Raw genomic sequence first — 27,865 nt, 5'->3', positions numbered from 1 at the left:
GTTGATCTCCCTCCAAAACGGGCCCCATTTGGAAGGGAGATTGGCCCGCGTTGTGTTGGCAGCATGGCTGGAATGGCTTTCCATGCCTTTAAAGGCAGGAAGAGTTGCTCTGGCCCACGCTGCCCAATGCAGCGCAGGCCAATCTCCCTTCTAAATGGGGCCGCATGGCCCTGATTGGGAGGGAGACCACGCCCCCACACCTGATGTCAGATGCGGGGCATGGCTAGCCGCCCCTGCGCCTGATATCAGACGCGGGGCCAGGGGCCCACGCCAGCCTCCCTCCACACCTGGTGTAATTAATTACTCTTAGGGTGGGGTGTTTTTTTTGTTTTTGTTTTTTTTGAAAAAACGGAAATCTCTTTAAGGAAAGAAAAAGAGGTGAGCAGCCCAAATTTGTGCTGCAGTTTTTTCCTTTTCCCATAGGATAAGCATCTGATCCATGTCTACTTGGAAGTAAGGCCCATTGTACTCAATGGGACTTACTCTAAAGTAAGTGAACCAACACTTGCAAGGCTGTGCAGTGCAGTGGTTAGAGAGTTGGGTTAGGATTGGGAATGCCTGGGTTTGGGTCCCTCACTGCTCAGCCATGAAGCTCACTGGGTAACCTTAGGCCAGATACTGTCTGTCATCCTAACGTGCCTCACAGGATTGTTGTCAGAATAAATGGTGTGTGTGTGTGTGTGTGTGTGTGTGTGTGTGTGTCATAAAATGGGAGGAGCTCCAAAAGGATCTCTCCAAACTGGGGGAGTGGGCAACAAAATGGCAAATGCGGTTTAATGTAAGCAAGTGAAGTGATGTATATTGGGGCAAAACCCCCAACTTCACATATATTCTGATGGGATCTGAGTTGTCAGTGACTGACCAAGACAGAGATTTTTGGGTCATGGTGAACAGTTTGTTGAAAATGTCGCATCAGTGCATGACAGTGGTGAAAAAGACAAATTCCATGCTAGGGATCATTAGGAAGGGGATTGAAAATAAGACTGCTAGTATTATAATGCCCTTATACAAATCTATGGTGCGAATACATTTGGAATACTGCTGTCATGGGCATGCTGGAAGACTCCGAGGAGGAGTTGGAGACTGAGACAGAGCAAACAGCAGATGAGGGTGGGCAAGGACCAGAGCTTGCTAAGGAGAGTGGGTCTGCCATACAGGGAATAGAAGAATTACAGCTGGGTGAGGCAGCTCTTGTGGAGGAGGCACAACCAGTCCCAGCTGTGGAGAGGCACATACGTAAAACAGGCAAAGCTGCTGACTCAGCAACTCTTAATTGCGGGGGCGGGGGGCTCAGCCTATTTAAGACGCCTGTAACAGAACTTCCCTGCTGATAGCAACAAGTTTCTTCTGTGCTACTTGGCTGCATTCCTGTGTTTTTCCTTGAAAGAGTTTAGACCTTGGACTGACTGACCTTGTCTCTGGATTTCGCTTTGGACCTTGTTGAATTTTGGATTGATGGACTGGTTTGGACAATTTATTCCTACAGAAGTTTGTCTTTCTGCTTATGCTTCTGGCTGCGTCTGGCTAAGCCTGGCAGATTTACGACAACTGCGTACAGTTCTGGTCACTGTATTTTATTTTTACATTTCTATCCTGCTCTTCCCCCAGGAGCCCAGAGCAGTGTACATGGTTATGTTTATCTTCACAATCTGTGAAGTGGGTTAGGCTGAGAGGTAAGTGGCTGGCTCATGGCAAATGAGATTTTCAATGAGACACCATGAATCCACTCTAATTTGCCATCATAGAATCCACACTCAGAAAACCTCTGAAACAACAGAACCCTGTACCCCATGGGTTAGAAACCCATGGGGGTGGTTGGCACCCTATGTGCACTACACCACCACTCTCTCTGGGCCACCCCAGCACCCTCCAAGTGCACTTATGGGGCTGCTGAAAGCTCCATTATAACTTATGAGGAAAAACCTTAAAGATGTGTGAACTTCAACAATTCGCCAAAAATCAGCCCTCTGCCCAAATCCTTTGAAAAAATTCAGGTAGCTTCCTTGCCCCTACCTGGCACTACCACCAACCCCACCCGGCACTGGGACACCCCTTTCCCGCCGACGTGAAGCAATACACCCTTTATGGGGGAAAACCTTAAAGACGCGTAAACTTCAGAAATTTACCAAAAATCAGCCCTCTGCCCAATCCCTCTGCAATTGGGGTGGTATCCTCCACCCATTAGGCACTACCACCCCACCCCACTCTTTTGACCCAGATCCCACGTTATGCCCCCTATCTGCCCCAAAGACACTAAAACTTCAAAAATTCACCAAAAACCAGCCCTTTGACCAATCCCCCTGAAATTTGGGTGGTAGCCTCCACCCATTGGGAACTACCACCCCACCCCACTATTTTGCCCCTGGGACCCGTTTTTTTTACCCAAATCGATTCAGATTCGGATTTAATCCAAATCTGAACCGAATCAGGGGTGATTCGGGTAGCCCATATTCGGGCACAGAACAGAATGGGTCCCGAACCGAATCGCCAAAAACCCGAATTGCACACCCCTAGTTTACAGTACATGTTTAAACAAATTAGCATATGCAAAATGCAAGTCTCTCATTTTTAAATCTCTTCTTCTGGGAGAAGGAATGTCCTTAATTAAACAGAGAGACAACTTTTGGCAACAGACCTTCTTTGGGAGCAGGCCTGTAAGGTAAAGGTAAAGTATGCTATCGACTCCTGGCTACCACAGAGCCCTGTAGTTTTTCTTTGGCAGAATACAGGAGGGGTTTACCATTGCCATCTCCTGCACTGTATGAGATGATGCCTTTTAGCATCTTCCTATATCACTGCTGCCCGATATAAGTGTTTTCCAAAGTATGGGAAACATATCAGCAGGGATTCGAATCGGCAACTTGCTAGGCAAGTCATTTCCCGCTGCACCATTAGGTAGCTCAAAATTAGGTAGCTGTTGGAAGTGATGGACTATGCGCTGTCTCTTGTCTCAATGACAGAGGGGGACAGTTTAGTGAGTCAGAGGGCTAGAGGGGTCAAGACATTGGTCATCCCTTCTCTACTGCTCTTGACACTATCCCTTTGATATGTAGATTGCTACTCTCAGGGACTTCCTTCCTTCCCACTTCCTCTCTTCCCTTTCTTCTCCCTTGCAACACCCACGCTCCTCTCTACCTGCACCATGTGTGCACAGATGCAGAAACCATCCCTCTGCATCCAGCTAGATAGATAGATCAGAGATCCTATCTGTCCACTTTCCTATCTAGAATGGAGTTCACCAATAAAGACTCCTTGTATTGATTTGAAACTATGAACTGTCTCCAAGTTTCTTTTACTCTCAGCATACATGCATGCCTAGGCAGACTCCACTGTGTTGTGCCTCAGTGCACTCTGCTGTAATAGAAGGGTATCTCTTACCAGAGAGAATCCCCAACAGTAGCCAGCCTCAAAATTGGGGGGGCAGGATTGCAGAAGTCAGGGAGGCAGGTTATAAAATGTTCAGTGAAAACAGTCAGTGAGGCTGGGGAGGAAAGAGAATTTTTTGGTGTGGCAGGTACACACCATGACACCAGCTGGCTACAGGCCTGCTGAAGAGTCTCCTTGCCTCTGGCCAGCAGCACACACACAGCACTGAACTCCATCTCCCACAGTCCCGCTCCAGCAGCAGTCTCCAAAAGTCTCTGTCTCCAGCAGACGTCCTTCTCTTTCCTCCTCAGCGTGCCTGCCGCCTGCCACAATAATCATGCCTGGTAGGCACAGAGGTGTGTGCAGTCACATGCACACTCAGCTGTCTGAGTGAGCAAGCTAAGAGAGAGGAGGGGAGACAGAGCAGAACAGCCAGTGTCATTCGCGGCTCTCCCGATACATGTAATCAGGCGACAACGTCCTCAGGCTCAGTCAGAAGCCAAGGCTGCTGCCGAGCAAGCGGAGAGCAGTCTGCTCTCACCGCTTGCTTGAGCCCCCTCCGCCCAGACCAGAATCGCCGCTGCTGCAGCTGCTTCTCATCATGCTTCCATGGCGCTGCCCACTTGCCAAGTGCCCCTGTGCAGGGGCGGCTGCACGGCAGGTGCTCTGCAGATGTGCTGGTGCCTGCTGCTGCTGTGGTACTGCCCTGCAGGGCCTCTCCAGGTCTGGGGCCCGGGGTGATGATGGCCCTGGTCACCCCACCCTAAAGTCGGGCCTTCCTTATGTGGCTAGGCTACAGCATCGAGGCCTCTTTAGTTTGGAAAAGAGGCAACTACTGGGAGACATTATAGAAGTGTATAAAATTATGCATGGAGTAGAGAGAGTGGACAGAGAGAATTCTTTCTCCCCCTCTCAGAACACAAGAACCAGGGGTCATTCCATGAAACTGAAGATTGGGTAATTTAGGACCGAGAAAAGGAAGTACTTTTTAACACAGCACATAATTAATCTATGGCATTCTCTGCCATGTGATGTGGTGATGGCCACTAGCTTGGATGGCTTTAGAAGGGGCTTAGACAAATTCATGGAGGACAGGTCTATCAATGGCTATTAGTTTGGTGGCTATAGGCCACCTCCAGCCTGTTGCAGGGGAGCAACAGCAGAAGAGAGGGCATGCCCTCACCTCTTGCTTGTGGGCTTTCCAGGGGCATCTGGTGGGCCACATTGTGAAACAGGATTCTGGGCCTGATCCAGCAGGGCTGTTCTTATGTTCCAGGGCTGGACTGGGGGCACTGAGAGGGCGATGGAATGTTTGTCGGGAGGGCGCCGGGTTTTTAGCAGAATGGGTACTTAAGGGTGGGAGTATTCACTGCAGCTGAGTGCAGCGGGGTGCAGGGGCGCACCACAAGTGGGGCACACCAGGAATATGCCGTTGGCTAGTCCGAGCCTGTTATGTTCTTATTGCAGGGGCGGAGCCACCATTGGGCGAAAGGGTTCAAAGAACCCAGGCCGCCAATGGGGAAAGGCCGTGGCTCAAGCTCCATAGGAGCCCAGAGCGAACTCCCCCCTCCCATGCCCGGGCCACCGAGAGCCCAGGCGAACTCTTTACTGGTTATTTCAGGCAGCTCCGACTGCCCAATAGAACATATTTCCTTTCCTCTCCCTCCCTGGAGGAAGAGAAAAGGGAAGACGTCCTATTAGGCAGCCGACCCTGCCTGAAATGAAGAGCTGAGAGCTCGTTCCGGCTCTCAGCAGCCCAGGCCACGCCCCCTAGTCATGTGTGAGGGGGCGTGGCCTGGGCTGCAGAGAGCCGGAACGGGCTCTCAGCTCTTCATTTCAGGCAGGGTCGGCTGCCTAACAGGACGTCTTCCCTTTTCTCTCCCTCCAGAGAAGGAGAGGAAAAGAAATACGTTTTATTGGGCAGTCGGAGCTGCCTGAAATATCTGGCAAAGTGTTCACCCAGGCGTCATGGGAGGGGAGAGTTGGCTCTGGGTTCCTACAGAGCCTGAGCCATGCCCCAAGCACATGATGTAACGCGCACGGCGAGGGGGCCGCCGAGCGGGGCTGGATGCAGGCCGCCGCTCGGCTGGCTCTGCGCCTGTCTTATTGCACTACTATCACTGGATTGGGGCTGGAGTGAGTCACATTTTGTTAAATGGCTATAATGGCCCACAAAATGAATTAAGATATTGAATGTGCATGCATAATGCTATGGCAGTTCCATATTGGTTAAAAATAAGACTCATGGTTTAGTCTGGCTGGCTGATTGCTTACAAATATTTTGATGGACCATAAAGACACCTCAGATTAATCAGACTGTTTAAAAATGTTTATTCATTTTTGTGTAAGTATATTTAAATCTTAAATTATAACTACTTGCTGCTGTTATAAGTCCATGGTCACTTGATAGAAGTCTATGGCATGCCTTCTTCCCACACCAGTGCCATCTCTCTGAGGTATGGCAGCAACACTGGCATGGGAATAAGCAGTGGAATGAACTCCTGCTCCTTTGTAACCTTCAACTTCCAAAGTTATTGAGCAGTATAGGAAGGAACTATGTTGAAGCGGTTCTTTCAGGCCTGCTTTTTCAAACTGCCCCGATCCCTGCTGGTCCAAACTGAATATGTACTAAGGACAAGGCAGGGAAGTCAGAAATTGTGCCCAGCATACATGTCTTGAGGTAACAATGGTCCACATTCCTTCTGAACCTGAATCCTGAGGGGCTGGGTGGAGTAGTGTCTCAGAAGATAAAGAAAAGGTATATTTTAAAGGTGGGGGGCAAAATTGGGCAGGGCGCCACAACCCCTTGAGCCAGCCTTGCTAACACCCAGAAAATATATGACGATAATGACAGAGTGCTGAAGACACACATAGTCCGCATTTCTCTTGCTCCTGCTGGGAACCGGGGCAGGCATGAGCCCCAGCATTGCTCTACCAGCAGCAGTTAACCACTAGCGGGGGCGGCAGCAAGCAGCAGCAGCAGCAGCTCACATCATCGCCCCAGCCAAAGGTTTGATGGAGGAGAAGCAACGGCCCATCCCGGTTCCAGCATGCGATGCGACTCACTATTCGACGGCACATGTGCAATACCGACACACTTCTAAGGCAGGCTATTCTCTTCGTCTTTCAGCACAGAGGTGTTTGGTAACAGCTCAGCATAGGCGAAACTGTGGGGGGGGGGGCAGGCAGGGCACGTGCCCTAGGCACCACTGAGGTGGGGGCACCATGCCAGTTCCTGCCACCCCCACCCCATTGCCCACCTGCCCAGCCCAGGGCCCCTCAGCCACTTGCCTCCAGCTCCGGCCTAGGATTGGCGAAGCCTAGATTGGAGCAGCCTGCAAACTGCAGAGCTCTTCTCTCCCCGCCTCTCAGCTGATTGGCAGGGCTTCCAGAGAGGTCTCTGAGTAGGCCTCCCTGAAGCCTGAACTCGGCAGGCCCCAGCAAGCCAGGAAGGAGGCTGGCAGAGCTCCCTGCAGCAGACCCTCCCTGCAGCAGACCAGACCATCCAGCACAGCTTTTGCAAGGTAGGCTGTGAATTCCTTTTTGTGGTTACCCCTGTATATAGGGATCTGCTTGCCAAAGGGCTTTGATATGGGTGGTGGGGCGAGACTGAGAAGTCTCTGAATATTTAATTTAAAACAGACTGAAAAATGTGCTGGCTTTGAAAACAAAAACTATCTAAAGCCTATAAGTGGCTTGTTTCATGTCAGAAAATTACAAAAACTTCTGGAACAAATATTTATTTATTCATTCATTCTTTCTTTCTTTCATTTATAAATGCACTTATGTTCAAGTTTTTTGCAACCCAGAAGGTCTGAGTGAGAACTGTGAAGCATGTGTTGTGCTTTTATTTTATTTTATTTTTCTTGTGTGTGAACTGCTCTCCAATAACTTGCAGGGACTTCAGGGTAAATCTGGCCAACATGTGAATGCAGCACCTCCATTCCAGAGGAGATGTGTGTTAAAGGGCTTTAAAAGCCTCGTGTGAAAAACCTCCTGCAATCAAACTTTACTGAATTTGTTCAGAATTCTGAGAAAACAAACATAGGCTCACCCTGCATGGTTGAAAGTCTCCTTTGCTAATCTGCAGTGAGGGGGCCATTTTAATAATTAGCGTTGCTAGTGTGTTCTAGGCATTAAAAGTAGCACAAATATATAGTACTCAATGTATATCACTATATACTGTGAAGCGTGCATGTGTGTATTCAGTGAAATGTATTTCCAGGCAGCATACTTATTTTGAAATATCAGACTTAAATCCTTGGGGGCCTGGGATGTGTGGAGGCCCTGGACTTTGAGGGGCTGGGGGCCCATTTTAAAATCTCATCTTGGCCCATTCCAACCTTGCTATTCCCCTGGCCGTCACTACACATGGGTTTCTGCACAACACCTGCACAGAAGAAACTTCCATGTAGAAAATGTGTCTCTTGTAAATTGACCCTGAATTTTCCATCCATGACTGGGATATTTGAGAGTTAGAGTCAATAATAAAAGAACAGCACACTGCTTGTGACAGGAAGGGGGAAATTACAATGATTTCTTAGTCTGGCAGGGGCTGGTTTTGGCCCTGGCAGAACTTGGCTGTCTGCTCCTGTTGCAAATGCCTCTATCTAGTGTGGCAAACTAATGTATGCTCCTCCCTCTTGGTGTCAAAGTAAGCACTGGTGTGGTGAATGCACATACTGTATACCCCATCATGAGCCAACAGTCATCATAAGACAAAGGCTGGCAGGAATCATTCACTGGTTTATAGACCCCCCCCCACCACCTTCTTCCCCTATTTTGCTAGTGGCTATTTGGGCAGGTGATCCTCTAGGACAAAGTCATTTTTTTAAAAAAAAGAATGAGATGAGATAGAGAAAATGACACTTGGAATCCTCACATAACTCCTGACTGTTGTTCTAAGTCTTTTACAGAGATGGCTCATGTTTTCAGGTTTTGCTCAACAACCATGTCTAGATGGTACAGTGTTCCTTTTAACAAGGATTTCCAGATATTGTTGACTACAAGTCCCATCATTCCTGTTTGGACAGGGGCGCAATTTCAGTGCTTGCCCTAGGCGCTATTTCCCCTAGTTACGCCTCTGCAGCTCAGTATTTTGCTATTTCCCGCTCTGTGAAGAAAAGCTTCATGCGGAGCTTCTGCTTCTCCCTGAACTTAGTACCCGACTGGCGCAGGATGCTTCTTCTTCGCCCCACCACCCACCCGGTTTGCCCCCACCCCACCCCACCCCACCCCTCTCCTCTCCCTGCCCAGCGCACACCAACCATGTAGAGCATGTCAGAAGCGGGAGGGTTGACTTCCGAGCGGTGCTTGTTGTGGGCGTCGAGACACTCCTTGATAAAGGTCCTGTTGTTGATTTTGGGATAAGGCAGCGGCACAAACGGCTTTTTACCGCGCGTGTTCGTCAAGGAAGCCAGCGCCAGCCACAGCAACAGCCACAGCCTCATGGTGATGCCGCCGCCCTGACACCGACACCCGGGACCTGGCGCCGCCTGGCCGTTGCTGCCCTCCAACGGTCGAGCCCAGAATGCACCCTGCAGCCCCTCCCACCCCCGGTCAGTTTGTTCCAGACTCAGCGGTGGGAGTGGGAGGGGGCCCCCGGGACGCGATACTCCTCCAATGAGGACAAAGAGCAAAGGTGACGTCAGAAGCTCCAACTTGCAGAAGCATCAACTCTGCCGGTTTTGAACGATTCGAAGCTCTTGTCGAATCTCTCTTCTCTGATATTGGAACTGCACACCGCGGTGAAAACCGTTGCTGGTTTAGAGGACTCTTTAGAACGTGTTTTTGTTTCCTTCTGGAGCTTTCGTTTGGCTCGGCATTTGATCTGAGGGCATGTTTAGTCTTTGATTTTTGTCAACAAAACAGTGTATGTTGGTTTTGCTGGAATGTTAACCCATTCCTAAGGGCATTTATTCGGACTGCGTCAGCCCGCTGATTTGGGGGCGGGGAAGGGATGTATAAGTAAGTATACACACGGTTGCAGCCTAAGATAAGTACAAAAAAACCTGTTAATAGTTTATCTATAGGCTGTTTCCCCCACTTTTCTTCAGCACGTCGAGAGTGGCTGTGAGAGTCCTTCGGTTATACAATGGGAAAGACGTTTAGACATAGTAAGTTCCGGGTGCTTGTGGCTTCTGCTGAGGGGGTGTGTGTCTCTCTGTTAAGAGATTTACAGCATATTAATCCTTTTCATGTTCACTTAGAAGTAAATCTTATTGCGCCAAGGGGGATTACTTCCAAGTATACCCGATCGTAACCCTAATTAGCCGACCCTGACAGCCAAATATTGCAGTGGGGGTGGGGACGGAATGTGGAGGAACTGCTACAGTAAAACTATGCTTTGGAAGACGAATCAGAAGTAACGAGCGTTTTAATTGCTTTTGAAAACCACCGCGCGAGCAATACAGAATCCTCCGCCTACGACTTAATGCAAGTTGGGGAACGGCTGCATGTGGCTATTTAAACGCAGTATATGGGCGGGAGGACAACTCCCCCTTATAAGCAATGACGTAGTTGCAAATCCGGAAGTGCAGGCGCTCTCCGCGACAGCCCCCGTGCCCAGTGTCCACTCCCAACAGCCAGAGAAGCCGAGAAGTACCGGCGCTCGGTTCCTGCGCCTGCGGGTCCCCCCTCCTCCACTACACCGCGCTGCCTATAAGGAGTGACGACATCTAGAGAGTTCTTAAATTGGGCTTTTGACTTCTTGTATAATGCTTTGACCAGTTGTTTGGAATACCCGTATAGAAATATAAATAGGTAAATCAAGCTGCATGCGAGCTCAGGCGGGAACAAACACAGATGAACCCACGGCAGGTCCACGAATTTAAACATCGGTAGCAGGGGACGCGCTTCCTGTTTGCCTGCCTGGGCATCAGATCACGCTGCTAGAAGGGGCGGAGGGAAGGGGGGAGGGCACCGTCACCGTCCTCCCTCCTGTCCCACCTGTCTGCGTGGGCGCCGCACGAGCGGGCCGCACTAGGAGGAGGTGGGGAGGAAGAGATAAGCCGACTGAGGTGGAGGGTGGTGCTGATGACCGTCTGCCTCTGAGGGTCTCGCCTCACTTTAACAACGGAGGTAAGGAAGTTCCGGCTTGTTTACTGGAAACCTAGGCAACCACGGGTGCGCGCTCTTAGCCGGGAGCGAGAGGTGAGCCCAGCACGGTTAACATGGCCCTTGTCCAGAGTTCACAAGGGGGAGCTTGCTTTGGAGTAACTAGGCGGTGTCACCCGCTTCACAAGCCCTTCACGGATTTGTCTCCTCACGAGTAATTATTTATAAAACGGGGGTGGGGAAGGTAGACGGCCACCAAGGCGTAATTCTTGCCGGAGTCAGCCGTGGGCTGAAGTACCCCGTCTGTGTCTCTCTGCATAGGTCATCCCACTAAAGCAGTTTCTGTTCCAAAGCTGGGCCTGAAGCCTGATTGAAATGGTTAGTTTGAGCTGGTCAGCCATGACACGCTCAAGCACCTTGCCCAGGAATGGAATATTGACCACATGCCTATAGTTGTTTACATCCTCTGGGACCAGACTAGGTTTCTTTAGGGGTGGTTGAATAATAGCTTACTTTAATGCTGGCACCACTCCCTCTCTCAATGAGGTATTTAGAACCTGCTGGACCCAGCTAAAAATTCCCTCCTTGCTAGTTTTAATAAGCTATGAAGGGCAAAGGTCAAGCATGCACGTGGTTGGCTGGACTCAACTAAACACCTTGTCCTCCGGCAAAACTAGCTCTGGGCACCTCTCCCAATGATCCTGCATCAGCCATAGCATCCAACTTATGGTGAATGCAAGCGACTTTACCCTTGGTGCTGTGCAAATGCATCACAGCATGCTACCAAGGGTTCTAATACATCCTGCCTACAGCCAGATTTCAAAAGGCTTCACACCACCCAGAAGAGCCCCACTGGATGACATTGAGAGGATGCAATCATGGATGGGGGAAAAAAAATTCTGTTCCATCCCTGCCACAGAGTATGTTCGATAAAGAGCTCTAATCCGTGTTTGCTCAGACTCACCGAGTTTTCCTCCACTTATGTTCCAGCTGTCTCCCAGCTTGCTTTATCGCCCTCAGCTCAGGTGTATACTAAGGAGCAGCACAGGGTCTGCTTTGTGGGAGAGGGAACTTGGGAGCATCTGTGTGGACCATTTTTATAGGTCCCCCACTCTTGCAGAGAGGTGTAGCCGCTAAGACTCTAAATCTCAGTAGGAAGTGACCTGACCATGACATGGGATATAGATGACATATCCCCCACTTTCAAATCACTATTCTCCTGTCCAGTCGAAAAAACAGATCCAAAGTGTGCCCCAATTCATGTGTTGGGCCAACATGTGCCCCGTGGTTGTCATGGCAGCCATGAAATCCTAGGCCGCCCCAGACAAGGCAGCCTCAGCACGGATGTTAAAGTTGCTCGGAACAATCATTGTGGGAATCCTCAACACCAAATCTGAGACCACCTCCGAGAGCTCAGGCATGGAGTCAGCTGGCAGTGGGGTGGGCAGTACACCAACAGAATCCCCACTCTGTCCCAAGAACCCAACACCAGGTACAAACACTCTGAACTAGCACTCACTTATACAGGGGGCCTAGAGAGAACAGCCCCCCCCCCCGCCTATGCTGTTGCAGCACTAAATATCCAGGTGGACGCAGCTGGGAAAGACTCATCTCTCCCAGCTTCCCTACCCAGGTCTCTGTAATACAAACCAGGTCAGCCCCTTCCTCTGCAATTAAATCATGGATAATGGATATCTTGTTCTGGACTGTCCTGGCATTAAACAGCAGCACCAGAAGGCCAAAGGACAGGCTGGTAATGCAACCAGGAACCTTCCCTTTTTGGGAACAACCAGAAGAAGGAATAGGAATAAGATGTTGAACCACTCTTTCCCTCTTCTGATGTAAGAGTCCCCATGCCATATCTTCCCCTACCTGTAATCATGTTAATTGAAACACCCCCCAGCTCTCCCCAGGTTCACATCCTCACTCAGGCACATAATTCAAACAACTTAAAAAAATTTACTCTCAGCCAGCAGAATGGACCTCTTACAGTTCCCAAAGGGGTGACCCACTTTGCTGTTGCCCCTTCAATGGTGACCCTGACAGCAGCAAGCTCACTGCCCAGGGCAGTGTGCTGTTTTATACTACCATTCCAGGAAATGATGCAGAACCCAGCAGGAACTGCTGAGTCAGCCCTCTGGGCCCTCCTCCTAGGAGCTACAGCAAAGTTGCTCTCAAAGAGAGAGAGCCTCAGGAAAGCAGGGTGTCAGCTGCTGGCACTTACCACAACCTCTATTCACCACCTTCCAGGGCAAGATGACACAGGGCAGGTGGGACACTCCCTTTTGCTCTCTTCTTTCCTCTGCTGAAGCTGGTATACACACACACACACACACACACACACACACTCTAGTAAAAGGGCTTGCAGTTTGCAAGCATATGAATGTCTTAGCTCTCTGTGATATTATCTCTATGAGGTATCATTCCCCATGCTTTCCAGTGGGAGTGATTTGCTGGAAAAGTAATGGATTTTTCCAGGGTTTGAGTACTCACTCTGTGAGTACCTCTTATTCACCCTTCTGGTTTTCTATTGAGACTGCTGTAACGAGATTGACTTTTCTTGAATTTTAGCAGTATCGCTTAATTAATTTTTATGCTTTCTGTGATATCCTAGACTTCAGATACAAACTGCTTGTGTTAAAATGAAATCTGGCCTTCAGGAGTTACAATATGCAAATCTGGGCTTTGCTATGACCCAGCAGCTGTTTATGGTAGAGCTCAAAAATGAAATGTATTAAAGCAGTTAAGTGCTATCATTTAAAATAATAAATTGAGACCATTCAGAGCTTTTGGACAGAACCAAATTTCAGGGAACAACTATGCTAATTATTAATGAAATTCTTTTTAAATTTTTTTGTTATCCAAGAAGAAAATATTCTTCACTTTTGGGAATTCAGGAGGGTGGGGCTGTAGCTCAGTGGTATGTTAAATGTGGAAGGGTAACAGGTCAATCCCTGTCATCTCTAGGTAGATTGGGAAAGAACACCATCAGAAACCCTACTAAATCACTGCTAGTCTGTGTAGATAATACCAGTGGTCTAACTCAGTATAGGGGTGTCTCATAAATATTTACAAAAGCTTTTCTTTTTTTGTTTTACAGTTTGTTGTTAAGTTGAGCTCAAATGGATTTGGAGGTTAAAGGAGTTGCTGCATCTCCAAGAAGGCAAGCACCACTGTCTGCAAGGAAAAACACACTTGTTCAAGTATGTTTAAATTAAATATGTTTAAATTAAATAAAAATTTATTTTCAAGAGAGCCATATAATATAATGGTAAGTCAATGGTCTTTGGGGAGATTTCTGGCTTGGCCATGAAGCTCACTGGGTGACCCTGGGGCAGTCACATCTTCTCAGCTTAACTAATTCACAGCATTGTTAGGAGAACAAGGAAGTTTGTGTGGGTGTGTGTGGCAGGGGAAAACAGTATACAGATTACTTTGAACTCCTTGGAAGAAGGATGGAGTAAAAAGTGTAATAAATAAATAAAACATTTCAGATTGATTTAAAAAACCTTCATTATTCAGATAAATTGTGACCAGTGAAAACTTGGACATGTAGGGTGAATCGCTGACAGTTATGAAGTCTGAAATCATTATGTAGAGATGAGATTTTATGAACAAAAAAAGACTTTCATGTTTGTCAAGCCATTATTATTAGAAAAGAAAGTAATAACAGATTGCCGGTAAATGTCACAGATACCATCTTTGTCTCAATCCGTGCATGCCTGATAGCTTGGGAAATTTCACTTCTGTTGTACAAAGAATGTGTTTATTGGTGCTCACTTTCATTAACTGAAAATGATGGGTCAAATTTCAGTAAGAATAGATGATGAGCTCTTTCATTTTTATTTTCGAACAGTACACCATGCCAACTGTCCTGATTCTATTATAAATAAATAATATGATAAAAATCACATATTTCAAATGTTGCTTATTAGTAAGGATGTCCCTGATTTGAACCTAGTTTTAGCTGTCCCTCTTTCCCTCATGTGCTTCTTTTCCTCTAATATGCATACAACTGTATCTCATGGTTGCTAGATTATTAGTAATATGTCTTCATCAGTTGTTTCTCTCAAAGCATATCTGAATCAGCTGGTTCAGTCTGTAGCTGATTCTAGGTGATGCTGTGTTTTAGCTTCCATTTTGTGGTTCTGTTTTGGGAAAGTCAGCACTTAATTAAAAGTAGTACTACTTTTTCTGAAATGTCGCAAAGAATGATTGGACCAGCACTGTGAGGAATATTATCCACTTCATGCTTGCTGCTTAAAACAGCAAACACCTGTCCATGTGGAAATATATTTGTAGCAAACTATACTGGCACAATGTTTCAAGAAGCAAGCTGATATGCTTCCATATAAATGAGTTGGCTGGTGAATTTATAACAAGGTTACAGCTACTTACTTGAAAGGGCAAGCTGTTGTTCCTACCCACAAGTAAATTGTTTTCATTTGTTTTTTGTGATCTCTTTTGTGTGTCATTACTTTTTTGCTCTCTGTCTAGTGTATCTCAAACACACAGACAATAGCACTGGAACAAAGAACCAGTGTGATGTAGTGATTAGAGTGTTGGACTAGGATCAGGAAAACCCGAGTTCAAATCCCCATTCAGCCATGAAACTCACTGGGTAACTCTGGACCGGTCACATTTCTCTCAGCTTAACCTATCTCACAGGGTTGTTGTGAGGATAAACATAACTATAACCGCTCTGGACTCCTTGGAGGAAGAGCGGGATATAAATGTAATAAACAACAAATAAAAATAATATAAGGGAGAAGAGAGTCAGTGAGGAACAAAACAAACTAAAACTATTCTATTGTATGCTGAGGAAGACTATGATATGACACTAATATTCCATAAACTTACCTTCTCTTATCTTTGTGCTACACAACAGGACAAACTTTAATAATAAGCATACTTCTCCACCCACTACACACACAATTCCCATCTTGCATTAAAATCCACAGCTTTTCTCAATGTGCTGCTCTGTTATTTACAGTAAGATCGTTCACACAACCAGAACTTGTAGGGATGGGGGAAGGCAGGGTACTACAGTACTACCTACCTTCCCCCACATTACCACCAGTTCTTACGAGTGCTTCCGCTCATGCGTCCACATGATCAGCGCTGTGGCAAGCAGTGCACCAATCCAGAGACTGGGGGAAGGGTGCCTGGTCTCCAGATATCCTGCAATGCACCGCATGAGTAACACATTACACTGTGGAAATTCCTGAGGCTGGATCACACGTTCCCCTCACTTCTATCATTTTAATGGTGGCCTGCAGGCCAAAAGGAGCTGCTGGTAGCCTGTGTGCCCACATGACTGGGCAGTGAGGTAGGAGGCCATGCAATCAACCTCCTCCCTCACCTTCAGCCCAGGTACAAAACACAGGCTACTCAGTGGAGGAGTGCCGCGATCAGGACCAATGCTGGTGGTTCTCACAACCATCCCTACCTGGATAGGGCAGTGTTGCCCCAGGTAGGGCTAGTCATGAGAATGGCCTTGGTTGTTAGCATCCAGACCAGTTGGTCAAGAATCAGCACTATTAAAACCAATGAAAGAAGTGAATCTTGACTAACTTGAGTTCCATACTTATTTCAATAGGACTTAGTCATGACCAACTTAGTCTAGATGCTGCATGGTGTTCCCAAATAATGCCAAATCTACTGCCAAAGTTTAAATAATCAGTTTTTGTTCTAGCTGCATATAAATGACTGTGACATAATTGGGATTTCTTGTTTATCAATGTTTTCAGCTGGTCAGGCTCATACTATTTTGAAATGTATATATCCTGGACTGGAAAAGTTATTTTGGATTTCTAAGAGATAAGGGAGAAGCAATATGTGACACAGGTGATCTAGGATCATATCTTCCATCCTGCTTTCTTAAAAAAACAAAAAACAAAACAAAAAAACAAAAAAACTTTAAAGCATTGTGGGGTTTTGACTGCAGCAGAGTTACTGAAAGTAAGGATGTTCTTAATCCTTTTCTCCTGTGGAGTTTTCTGAATCTAAATGCCCTTCTATTAGTGATTTACATAAAGTCCATTACACAGGCACCTGCACTAAACCTAACCCTTCTGTATACCTGAGGAAGTAACAAACAAGTTGTAGATCCTAATTCTCTGTTCAGCCCCAAAGTACATACCACTGAGAGACAAGCTTGCTGTAACTGCTCGTGTAATTTATCTGGCTCTCAGTATGGCTCAGAAAGCAGTCTCATGCGCAGAAGAGCTTAAAAGTGCCAAGAAAGAATGGCCAATCCCCAAGGAACTATAGCACTCCCTGGACAGGCAGACAGATGTTCTCACCCTTGTTGAGAGGAGAGCTGGTCTTGTGGTAGCAAGCATGACCTGTCCCCTTAGCTAAGCAGGGTCTGCCCTGTTTGCTTGCATATGAATGGGAGACTTGATGTGTGAGTGTGAACACTGTAAGATATTCCCCTTAGGGGATAGAGCTGCTCTGGGAAGAGCAGAAGCTTCCAAGTTCTGTCCCTGGTTTCTCCAAGATGGGGTTGAGAGAGATTCCTGCCTGCAACTTTGGAGAAGCCACTGTCAGTCTGGTAGATAATACTGAGCTAGGTGGTCCTATGTTCTGACTCAGTATATAGCAGCTTCCTATGTTCCTATGTACTCCCCAAAAGAATAACCCAAACTGGCTTCAGGGCAAGGTACTCACTCCCTAATATTGTGAAGGGGAGGAGTTTCCTTCTCCTGAATATCATTTGACCCAGCTTGGCTGGCACTGGGGACTTGAAGGTTCCAGGAGGGGAAGTTGAATGAAAAATCTTCCTCTAGTTTGCCAGATGTTTCTGCCTCCAGTAGTGACTCTCATTGCCCACAGGACTGTGGGTAAAAGGACTGCTGTGGGCTTGGGCAAAATATGTGCTCCTCAAAAGTTCAAAGGGGAGATTTCCTCATCCAATTTCTGGCCAGTGTTGTTTAGCCTGACTCTCCTCTGCTGCTGATCACCATGTCAAGCTTCATTAAGTTTGATCTTCTCTACTGTGCACCTCAGTTTAAGATATTTTGTCCTAAATTTAGTCTTTAATGGTTTCTGATCTTTCTGCAGGGTATTGGGGGTCTTAGGTCATTGGGGTGCTAGGCAAAAGCCCATTGACTGACTTTAGGAACTAAACATGCAGCTAAACAAATAATTAAAGAAGCGCCTGATGTGATTGCAACAGCAATCGCAACCATTTTCTTTGCTGCATCCTCCCACCCTCTCTTGTTCAGAAGGCTAAAGGTGAGGAAGCTGGAGCAGAAGGAAGTGTGTTTAATTACTTCCTTGCTGCTCCAACTTGCCTGCCCTCAGCCTTTTTAAAAGAGAGAGTGCAGGGAGAAGGAGAGAAGGGAAGAAGGATTGTCAGTGACACCACAAGAAAGGCATGTTTGGTGGCATTAGTGGCAGGTAAGGCTGTAGTCAGTGTTAGTGTTGTGGGGGCAGCCTATTCACAATTTCTGCCAAGATACTTCCTGAGGTGACTTCCTCTCTTCATTTCATTAGCAAGGTGCCCCTGATTTTAACTGAATATAAAACCTTTAGTTACATGCAGAGTAATACTACCTCTTCACTGTAATATTTCTTGAACCTACTGTAGTGCGAACATTAGGCTCAGCTTAAATTTGTATTGGGGACAGTCAGATTTGTATTTGTATCGGGGACAGTCAGACCCTCACCTAATATAGATACCAGGCCTATTCATAGACCAGCAGATTCTTTGGGGAGTTCTGAACTTTGAACTCTGGTCTATGAGAATGGGGTGCTTATGCTGAAGGAATGCTGACAGAGAGGCTTTCTCTGGGAACGATGTGGCTGTGCTGTTCTCATAGAAATGCTGACAGAAGCTTTTGAAGCTATGATCAAGATACTGTACCAAACTTAAGGCCACCTGGGCCTGAGTTCTGTAATACATGCTAATCAATGCGTAACTGTATTGTTAACCTGAGCTGGCAAGTTTGGTGTTACGTAACACCAAGATATTAGAGATGATTGTCAATAAGGATCAATAAGGTTATTTTACATCTCTGGCTTTTCTTTACTTCCCTCCCTCCGCCTCCTATTTCTCATCTGTGGAACTACAAAATGCTGTACTTTAGTTACCCAGAGAGAAACTTGGAGATAGCAGAATTTGTGATACCTTCAGAAAAGACAATGGGTTTGTATGAAACTGGCAGAAGTGATACTTTTTGCAGTGATAAGACTGGTAAAGGTCTGTGTGAAAGGCTTTTCCGAAGGGAGGGGCAGGAGCAGTTTTTCACTGAGTGAAATGGTTAAAAGGGAGAGACACAGATTTCTGGGAGAAAGAAGGGCTGTTTGGCTTTGACTTCTGGCTTTTTTGAATGGGTGTTGCAGAGCTTGATCCAAAAGGAGACAGCTGTGAGCTAGGCCTTATCCGTAGCATGGAATCTCTGTTTGTGATCTCTGCTGAAGGGCAGAGTTCAGAGTAGTTTGTACCCTGTATCTGATCCTGTGCTTTTCCGGGCCTATGCTCTCAATAAGCTCTGAGACCCTCCAACATCCATGGCCAGCTTCCAACAAGACCAGCCTCCAGCCTAGCCTCCAGCCTGAGGTCTGGTAATATTAAAACCTCGGCTCCACTCCCTCCCCTAACCCAAATCTCTTTCCCCACCTTCTTGCGTTTTCCTTTTCCTTTTAAAATTTTTTTTACAAAGTTAAGATATTCTTAGTAGTCTTTATGTGTTAGTTATTGCTAATCATTAAGGCAACACACATACACACAACCTGCCAGCTGTTATTTCTCTGTAAAAACCTCTATTAGTTAAGTAAATGTTTAAAAGACAGCTTGGTGTCTGTGTCTTTCTCATGTCTCTGCCAAGAAATTGCTATATCTCGCTAGAGGACTAGAGAGTTCCCAGGGGGTTGTGTTCAGTTCATTTTGGCTGTGAGGTGCTCTAGCACAGGGATTCTCAACGTTGGGTCCCCAGATGTTATTGGACTTCAACTCCCATAATCCCCAGCCAAAGGCCACTGGGCCTGGGGATTATGGGAGTTGAAGTCCAATAACATCCGGAGACCCTACATTGAGAATCCCTGCTCTAGCACATGCCCAAGGTGATTGATAACCCAACATCTGAGAGGTACTTTGTCTCAGAACAATGTATGGACTTTGACCTTGGACTGCTTTCACTGGAATTGGACAGATCCTTGGAAGAAGGGTCTAAATTTGTGGCACTGGAATTGGGCTGGTTTGTCTCTGCTGAGAGAGAGAGAGAAAGAGAGAGAGATCTCAAATCATTCTTTGGGATATTGACCAAGTATTTAGCTTTTTTGGATTAGATATTTCAAATTCACCCTGTTATAACTTAGAGGTCAATTGGACAAGACGTTCAGTGAAGGTTTTAAAAGTGATAGGCACATTATCGACATTTAGTGGCATAAGCATAATACACACACCGAAACAAGGTCTTCTGAGTCCAAACTACCCCTATGGGCACAACATTACCTTCTTGACAGTGCACAGTGACAATTCAGTTGTAAGTTGATATATTAACTGTTGAATGACTTGGTCTAAGCAGCACAAGTTAAGTCAATCAGTTCATTGGAACAATTTCTGTATATTTCTGTCCAGTGACTGAAGTTTTCATCGCCACTGTGATAAATGCTGGCCAGAGCCCCTTATTGTTCAAGGCCCTAGCAGGTTGCCTACTTGACTTACCCCTAAAGCCACCACTCAGAGATTACATGTTTGTGTTTTCATTTCTAGGGATGGAGGCCTCATATAAAATCAGTCCATGGTCCTCGGCCAGCAGAGTAAGTCTGTTCTAATTTTTTTATTTTTATGCAAAGCATATACAAAATATAAAATGCACATATACTTTCAAAAGGCAGAGAAAGACCAATCATCACTTTTACTTAAATCATACTACAAACCAGAGACCGGGGGAAGGGGGGGAGAATAACACCTCCCCCATTGCCAGAAATATATATATTTTTCCCATATCTGTTACCTCATGTCATCATTTCTGTGTTTCTAATCTAGAAATACCTTCACCTGTCTATGGACTTGCCATGACTAAGAAAAAGCAATTGCTGTAACTTTGCACATGAGCATTGTATGCCAGATTTTTAAAGCCTATGATCTGGATCATGATCCGTTGCACTCATAAGAGTGGGTTCTGTGTCTGACCATTTGGGCAGAATTGACTAGCTCCTTGAAGCGCTTAGCCCTGCCCTCTGCACATGGTGCACTTCGTTGGTTTGGGTGTGCTAGTGTTCTCTCCTCAGTTCCTTTCTGACTGCCATTGTGTTAGCACCTCAGACAGTGAGCTCCTCTGACTGGAACAGTTTTATTATGTGGAAACTGAAAATTGACATTCAGTTAATAGATTATCCTCTGACTTGGACCGGACCAGACTATTCTTTCTCTCAGATACAACTTTGTTCTATCTAATGCAGGGATCCTCAGCGTTGGGCCCCCCAGATGTTCTTGGACTTCAGCTCCCACAATCCCCAACCAAAGGCCACTGGGGCATTTCATAGATATCTAATAATTTCCTTGTCTTAGAATTCTCCACTTGGCACTCAGAATTTGTCATTTCATGTCAAATATAATTTTTCCTAGCAAAATTTATCTCATATTCTTGATTAACATATAATGGGTTGTATCCAAAGGTTCCTTTCGTCCAATAGAACTCTATGTCTCTTCTTTCTGAAACAAAAATGGAGTTGGTAGGAACTTTTTAATGTAAGCTTAGTCCCTTACTAAGGACAGTTAACCTGCTTCAAAAGAAAACATCTGGGGGTATCTGCAAATCAGGGAAGGTTTTGCAAGTTGGCTACAGTTTCTAATTTCTGATTTCCTACAGAGTTCCATGCCTTGACTTGGGGAAGTTAGCAGATTCAGAGGATGAGGTAACCACCGCTAATTCTTATCTGAATTTTTTTTAACGCTAAGCCTGAAAGAAGGGATGTAGGCCCAAAGGTAGAAAGCAGCTGGGGGAATTCCAGAATGTCTTCCTCCTGAAGATTAGCAAAGGTGCTTAAGAACATAAGAACAGCCCTGCTGGATTAGGCCTGAGGCCCATCTAGTCCAGCATCCTGTTTCACACAGTGGCCCACCAGATACTGCTGGAAGCCTGTAGGCAGGAGTTGAGGGCATGCCCTCTCTCCTGCTGTTATTCTTCTGTAACTGGTTCTCAAAGGCATCCTGCCTTTGAGGCTGGAGGTGGCCTATAGCCCTCCGACTAGTACCCGTTGATAGACCTTTCCTCCATGAAGTTATCTAAACCTCTATTAAAGCCATCCAGGTTGTGGGCTGTCACCACATCTTGTGGCCGAGAATTTCACAAGTTGATTATCCGTTGTGTGAAAAAGTAGCTCCCTTTGCTGGTCCTAAATTTCCTGGCAATCAATTTCATGGGATGACCCCTGGTTCTAGTGTTGTGTGAGAGGGAGAAGAATTTCTCTTTATCCCCTTTCTCCACACCATGCATGATTTTATAGATCTCTTTCATGTCTCCCTGCAGTCGTCTTTTTTTCTAAACTAAAAAGCCCCACACGTTGTAGCCTTGCCTCATAAGAAAGGTGCTCTAGGCCCCTGATCATCCATTCTACAATGTCCTTTTTTAGTTGTGGTGACCAGAATTGTATGCAGTATTCCAGGTGTGGCCGCACCATAGTTTTATATAAGGGCATTATAATATTAGCAGTTTTGTTTCAAGTCCCCTTCCTAATGATCCCTAGCATGGAATTGGCCTTTTTCACATTGAGTTGACACTTTCAATAAGCTGTCCCCCATGACCCCAAGATCCCTCTCCTGGTCAGTGAGTGACAGCTTAGATTCCATCAACGTATACTTGAAGTTGGATTTTTTTGTCCCAATGTGCATCACTTTAAACTTTTCAACACTGAACTGCATTTGCCATTTTGTCACCCACTTCCCCAGTTTGGAGAGATCCTTTTGGAGCTCCTCACAATCTGTTTTGGATTTCACTACCCAGAAGAGTTCAGTATCATCTGCAAATTTGGCCACCTCGCTCCTTTCCCCTACTTCTAGATCATTTATGAATAAATTAAAAAGCATTGTTCCCAGTACAGATCTTTGGGGGACCCCACTTCTTATTTTCCTCCATTGTAAAAATTCTCTATTTATACCTATCCTCTGTTTCCTGTCCTTCAACCAGTTAGCAATCCACACATGTACTTGTCCCCTTATCCCATGACTGCTAAGTTTTCTCAGGAGTCTTTGATGAGGAACTTTGTTGAAAGATTTTTCAAAGTCCGGGTATACTATGTCAGCTTGATCACCGTGATCTACACACTTGCTGACACTCCCAAAGAACTCCAAAAGGTTTGTGAGGCAAGATTTGCCTTTGCAGAAGCCATGCTGGTTCTCTCCCAGCAGGGCCTGTTGTTCTATATGCTTTACAATTTTATCCTTGAGGATGCTTTCCATCAATTTGCCTAGAACAGACGTTAAGCTAACCGGCCTGTAATGTCCTGGATCTCCCCTGGATCCCTTTTTAAAAATTGGTATTACATTGGCTACTTTCCAGTCCTCCAGTACAGAGCCTGATTGCGAGGATAAGTTATATATTTTAGGAAGGAGGTCAGCAATTTCACTTTTGAGTTCTTTGAGGACTCTTGGATGGATGCCGTCTGGCCCTGGCAGTTTGCTAGTTTTCAGTTTTTCCAGACAGTTTAGAAGATCATCTCTTTTCACTTCTATCTGACTCAGTTCTTTAGCCTCCATACCCGAAAAGCCTGTTTTAGGAACAGATATATGCTCAGTATCCTCTGCTGTGAAGACCGAAGCAAAGAACTCATTTAGCTTCTCTGCAGCCGTCATATCCTCAATAATCCATTTCAATCCCTCATTGTCTAAGGATCCAACCGCCTCCCTGGTAGTTTTCCTGCTTCTGATGTATTTAAAGAAGTTTTTGTTGTACCCCTTGATACTTTTAGCTAGTTGTTCCTCAAACTCTCTTTTCACCTCCCTTATTGTCACCTTCTATTTCTTTTGCCAGAGTTTGTGTTCCTTTCTGTTCTCTTCATTTGAACAGGCCTTCCAATTTCAGAAGGAAGCCATCTTCCCTTTTATGACTTCCTTCACGGTACCTGTTATCCATGCTGGCATCCTCCTGGACTTAGAGATACCTTTCCTCCTTTTGGGTATGCAGTCTAACTGGACTTCTAGTATTGTGGTTTTGAGTAAATTCCATGCATTCTGGAGCGAAGTGGCTCTCTTGATTTTCCCTTTCAGTTTGCTTTTCACCTTTCTCCTCATTTTGGAGAAGTTTCCTCTTCTGAAATTCAGAGTGTCTGTGTTAGACTTCTTTGGTGATTCTCTCCACTCATGTATGCCAAATTTGATCGCACTATGGACACTGTTCCCTAAAAGGTTGATGCCACTGACATCATGCACCAGGTTTTGGGTGCCACTCAGGATTAACTCCAAGGTCGCCTTCTCTCTAGTTTATTCCAAGACCAACTGTTCTAGAGCACAGTCATTCAGCATATCTAGAAATTTGACCTCTTTGTCATTACTTTACTGTGAATTTACCCAGTCTGTGTTTGAGTAGTTGAAGTCACCTATTATTACTGCCCTACCTCTCCTTGATGCCTCCCTGATTTCCTCCTGCAACTCCCAGTCACTGTCAGCATTTTGTTCTGGAGGGTGATAGCACGTCCCCAGTAGCACATTTCCTTTCAGACCTTGTATTGTCACCCACAGGGTTTCTGTGGAGGACTGCAGTCCACCTAGGTTTTCTACCTTGTTAGATTCTATCCCTTCTTTAACATACAGTGCTATTCCACCTCCAAGGCACCCCTCCCTATCCTTTCTATGGAGGTTATATCCAGGGACAACAGTGTCCCACTGGTTCTCACTGTTCCACCATGTTTCTGTTATGCTCACTATATCTATTTCTGTGTTAGCTACCAAGCATTCCAGCTCACCCATCTTGACTCGGAGGCTTGTGGCATTGGTATATAAGCACCTATACACTGAATCTCTTACCTGGTATATGTTATCTTTCTTTTGACTCTTTGACCAGCTGGCACAGCCTTCTGTCTGCTCTTTATGTGTTTCTGTTCTGTCCCCTTACATTCTATCTGAATCCTTTGCACGCTCGGACTTTAAAGGATGGCTTTTGCTGAACCGGATACTACCCAGCTCTTGTTGGCCATTCCCTAGGCGTCGTTTTAAAAGCTGCTTTGCAACCTTTTTGATTTTAAGCGCCCGCAGTCTGGTTCCGTTATGGTTCAAGTGCAGCCCGTCCCTTTTGTACATTTTACTTGCCTCAAAATGTATCTCAGTGCCTAACAAATTTAAACCCCTCCTCCCGGAACCATCTCACCCACGCATTGAAACTCCTCAGCTCTGCCTGTCTCACTGTACCTGCACGTGGAACAGGTAGCATTTCTGAGAATGCTACCTTGGGGGTCCTGGACTTCAATATGCTACCTATCAGCCTAAATTTGGCTTCCAGGGCCATTCCAACTTATTTTTACACTAGTACAGTTTTCAACACTTCTAATATAGTTAATGTATATTTTTCTTGTAAGCATAGTTTTAGTATCAGGCTTGATGAAGTTGGTTCCAACATGTTTCTAATGTTTGGACACAAATTTATCACATTCATAATGCAGATTTCTGGGTTTCTGCTCTTAGTTATTCCCCCAAAATATTTCAAAGCAAAGCTAACAGCTTTTAAGAAACTTTTTGAGCTACTTAATTTCAGAGGGCTGCCCTTTGGCTGGTTTCAGATGACCATATTACCAAGTATCTAGTTATGAATGTGCACCTGATGTGTTGTGTGCTTCTTACCAAACTGATCTGGTACGGGATCCGTTGATATGCATTAGAATGGGTTCTGCGCCTGCGCGGAAGCCTCTCGGTGTCGAGTTTATACAGCTCCTTCCAGGTGCCTGCGCCCCTGCCCCACGTGACCACGTGGCTATTTAAGGCGGGAGGAAGCGCAGGCCGCTCAGTTCCTTTGCGACCGCCGTGGAAATCACTTGGTTTCCTTCGCTTCCTTCGGCTCCTTCGCGCTTGTTTCCTTGGCTACTTTCGTTTTGGATTCATGACTGTTTTAACTACTCTTGCTGCTTACTTGGATTATATCGTGTTGACCCAGACTGAGACTGTGTTTGGCTTCTCTAACCCCTCTGACTTGGCGAAAGATCGGACTGTTTCTCTGGTTACTGACCTCGGATAGTGAGTAACATGGATGCCCCTATGGGAAAACGGAACTTTAAACGTTGCACTGAGTGCAAAGCTAAACTGCCCTCACAAGAGTGTCGTAGCTTGTGTTTACTGTGCCTAGGGGAAGCCCATAAAACTTCTACTTGTAAGATCTGTCAATCCTTTTCGAAGCAGACTAGGAGGAATCGCGTGCTCCGTTTACGGGCGGCTTTATATGATGATGTTTTGACTGTGCCCTCCTCCTCAAAATCTCCTCAGGCGCATGGCTCGAAGGTCCTGGGTCCACCCCAGTCTAAAACTTCGAAGCCCTCCAGAAAATCCCCTAAGTCCTTGAAGAGGCCGGGAGAGAAAATGGCTGCTGCGAGTGTTCCCACCAAAAAGACACGGCCTCGAACTCAGTCGGAGTCGACGCCCTCTCCGGGTATCGTACAAGACATGGTCTTTGTCTCGGCATCAAGAGCGCCGGCTCCCAGAGACTCAGCACCTTTGATACCGACGCAACCTCCGATGTCGGCAACTCCTTCGGTGCCTACGCAGCCTCCGATATTGGCAACTCCTTCATCATCGGGAGCTCCACCTAGACCTTTGTCGACACCGAGAGCTGCGTCCCACTCGACGTCGACAGCCTCGATATTGACACTCTCGATACTGATGGAATCCATAGACACTCATGCGGCACAAGATGCCTCGACGTCGATGTCGACGGACACCACCTCAACATCGATGGTGCTACCAGCAACGTTTTCAGTATCGGCCACTAGGGATCTAGTGCCAGCACCTACTCTGATCCGCTCACCATCAACTTCGAGAGATGACGGACAGATATCTACACTAAATACGCCTACGAACGTTACAGCTGTGACCCCACGATTCCGGGCGCCTATGACTTTTACTATGGAGGGAGCTGTTGCGGAGGACGATGCACCACAGCTAGATCCTCTTCTAAGGATGCTGGACTCCTCTAACAATACGCCTTCTGCTTTCCGGGGTTTCCCGAATTCTGAAGAGGATGCTTCCGCCTCTGACCCACGTATACTTACTGCTGTACAACTCACTACTCCGGCACTGTGGCACACTTGTGGATTCAGTCACCAAGTGTCACCTTCTACAGAGACTGCTTTACTGGGGACCACTACCCCTGGTGTGGGATATGATTTTCAGGAGAACCGTGCTTGGCGCAACCGCTTAACCTCAATACAAACACCTGCCTTATCAGCGGAGGCTGCTCCACAACCTCATGAAAGACTCTTTGCTAGCGTTAGCACCCAGACAAGGACTCAGTGCACTTCTGCGCAGGCTCAGAACCTCCTCCAAGTCGGGACGGTGTCATACAACTCCTGCGGACAAAGAAGGCAGAAAACTGGATGTTATGGGAAGGAAATTATATTCTACTTCCTGTTTATCAGTAAAAGTTGCTAACTACTCAGCTTGTATGGCGAAGTACAGTTATTGCATTTGGGAGGAACTCGAGAAAGCCTTAGATACGTTAGATACTCTTTCGGGTAGTGAAATCCAAAACGGATTGTGAGGCACTCCAAAAGGATCTCTCCAACCTGGGGGAGTGGGCAACAAAGTGGCAAATGTGGTTCAATGTTGGCAAGTGTAAGCTGATGCACATTGGGATGAAAAACCCCAACTTCAAGTATACGCTGATGGGATCTGAGCTGTCGGTGACTGACCAGGAGAGGGATCTTGGGGTTGTGGTGGTTGAAAGTGTGACTCAATGTGCGGCAGCTGTGAAAAAGGCAAATTCCATGCTAGGGATCATTAGGAAGGGGATTGAAAATAAAACTGCTAATATTATAAAGCCCTTATACAAAACTATGGTGTGACCACACTTGGAGTACTGCGTACAATTCTGGTCACCACATCTTAAAAAGGACATTGTTGAACTGGAAAAGGTGCAGAAGAGGGCAACCAAGATGATCAGGGGCCTAGAGCACCTTTCTTATGGGGCAAGGCTACAACACCTGGGGCTTTTTAGTTTAGAAAAAAGACTGCGGGGAGACATGATAGAGGTCTATAAAATCATGCATGGTGTGGAGAAAGTGGATAGAGAGAAATTCTTCTCCCTCTCACAGAACACTAGAACCAGGAGTCATCCCATGAAATTGATTGCCAGGAAATCTAGGCCCAACAAACAGAAGTACTTTTTCACACAACGCATAATCAACTTGTGGAATTCTCTGTCACAAGATGTGGTGACAGCCAACAACCTGGATGGCTTTAATAGGGATTTAGATAACTTCATGGAGGAGAGGTCTATCAACGGGTACTAGT

At 46.2% G+C, this 27,865-nt stretch overlaps 2 protein-coding genes across 20 annotated transcripts in view; one reads left to right on the top strand and one right to left on the bottom strand.

Annotated features, from left to right (window-relative positions):
* The window catches only part of LOC128327241 (GLIPR1-like protein 1), a 64,118-nt gene extending 55,137 nt beyond the window's left edge, over positions 1 to 8,981 (bottom strand). The window contains exon 1 of one of the 2 annotated variants that reach the window (XM_053255776.1): positions 8,634 to 8,981. In XM_053255776.1, the coding sequence (XP_053111751.1) occupies positions 8,634 to 8,816 (183 nt within the window). In that variant the 5' untranslated portion in view covers positions 8,817 to 8,981. The remainder of the gene's footprint in view (positions 1 to 8,633) is intronic. The other variant, XM_053255775.1, reaches the window with a different exon arrangement.
* The window catches only part of CAPS2 (calcyphosine 2), a 95,093-nt gene continuing 75,959 nt past the window's right edge, over positions 8,732 to 27,865 (top strand). For 2 of the 18 annotated variants that reach the window (XM_053255751.1, XM_053255738.1), the window contains exons 1-4: positions 9,025 to 9,333; positions 13,523 to 13,625; positions 20,144 to 20,190; positions 21,246 to 21,291. In XM_053255751.1, coding sequence (XP_053111726.1) covers positions 13,545 to 13,625; positions 20,144 to 20,190; positions 21,246 to 21,291 — 174 coding nt within the window. In that variant the 5' untranslated portion in view covers positions 9,025 to 9,333; positions 13,523 to 13,544. The other 16 variants (XM_053255740.1, XM_053255746.1, XM_053255744.1 and 13 more) reach the window with 16 other exon arrangements.

This window comes from Hemicordylus capensis, chromosome 5, assembly GCF_027244095.1.
Source record: "Hemicordylus capensis ecotype Gifberg chromosome 5, rHemCap1.1.pri, whole genome shotgun sequence".
Classification (NCBI taxonomy): domain Eukaryota; kingdom Metazoa; phylum Chordata; class Lepidosauria; order Squamata; family Cordylidae; genus Hemicordylus; species Hemicordylus capensis.
This window is presented reverse-complemented; position numbering and strand designations above follow the sequence as displayed.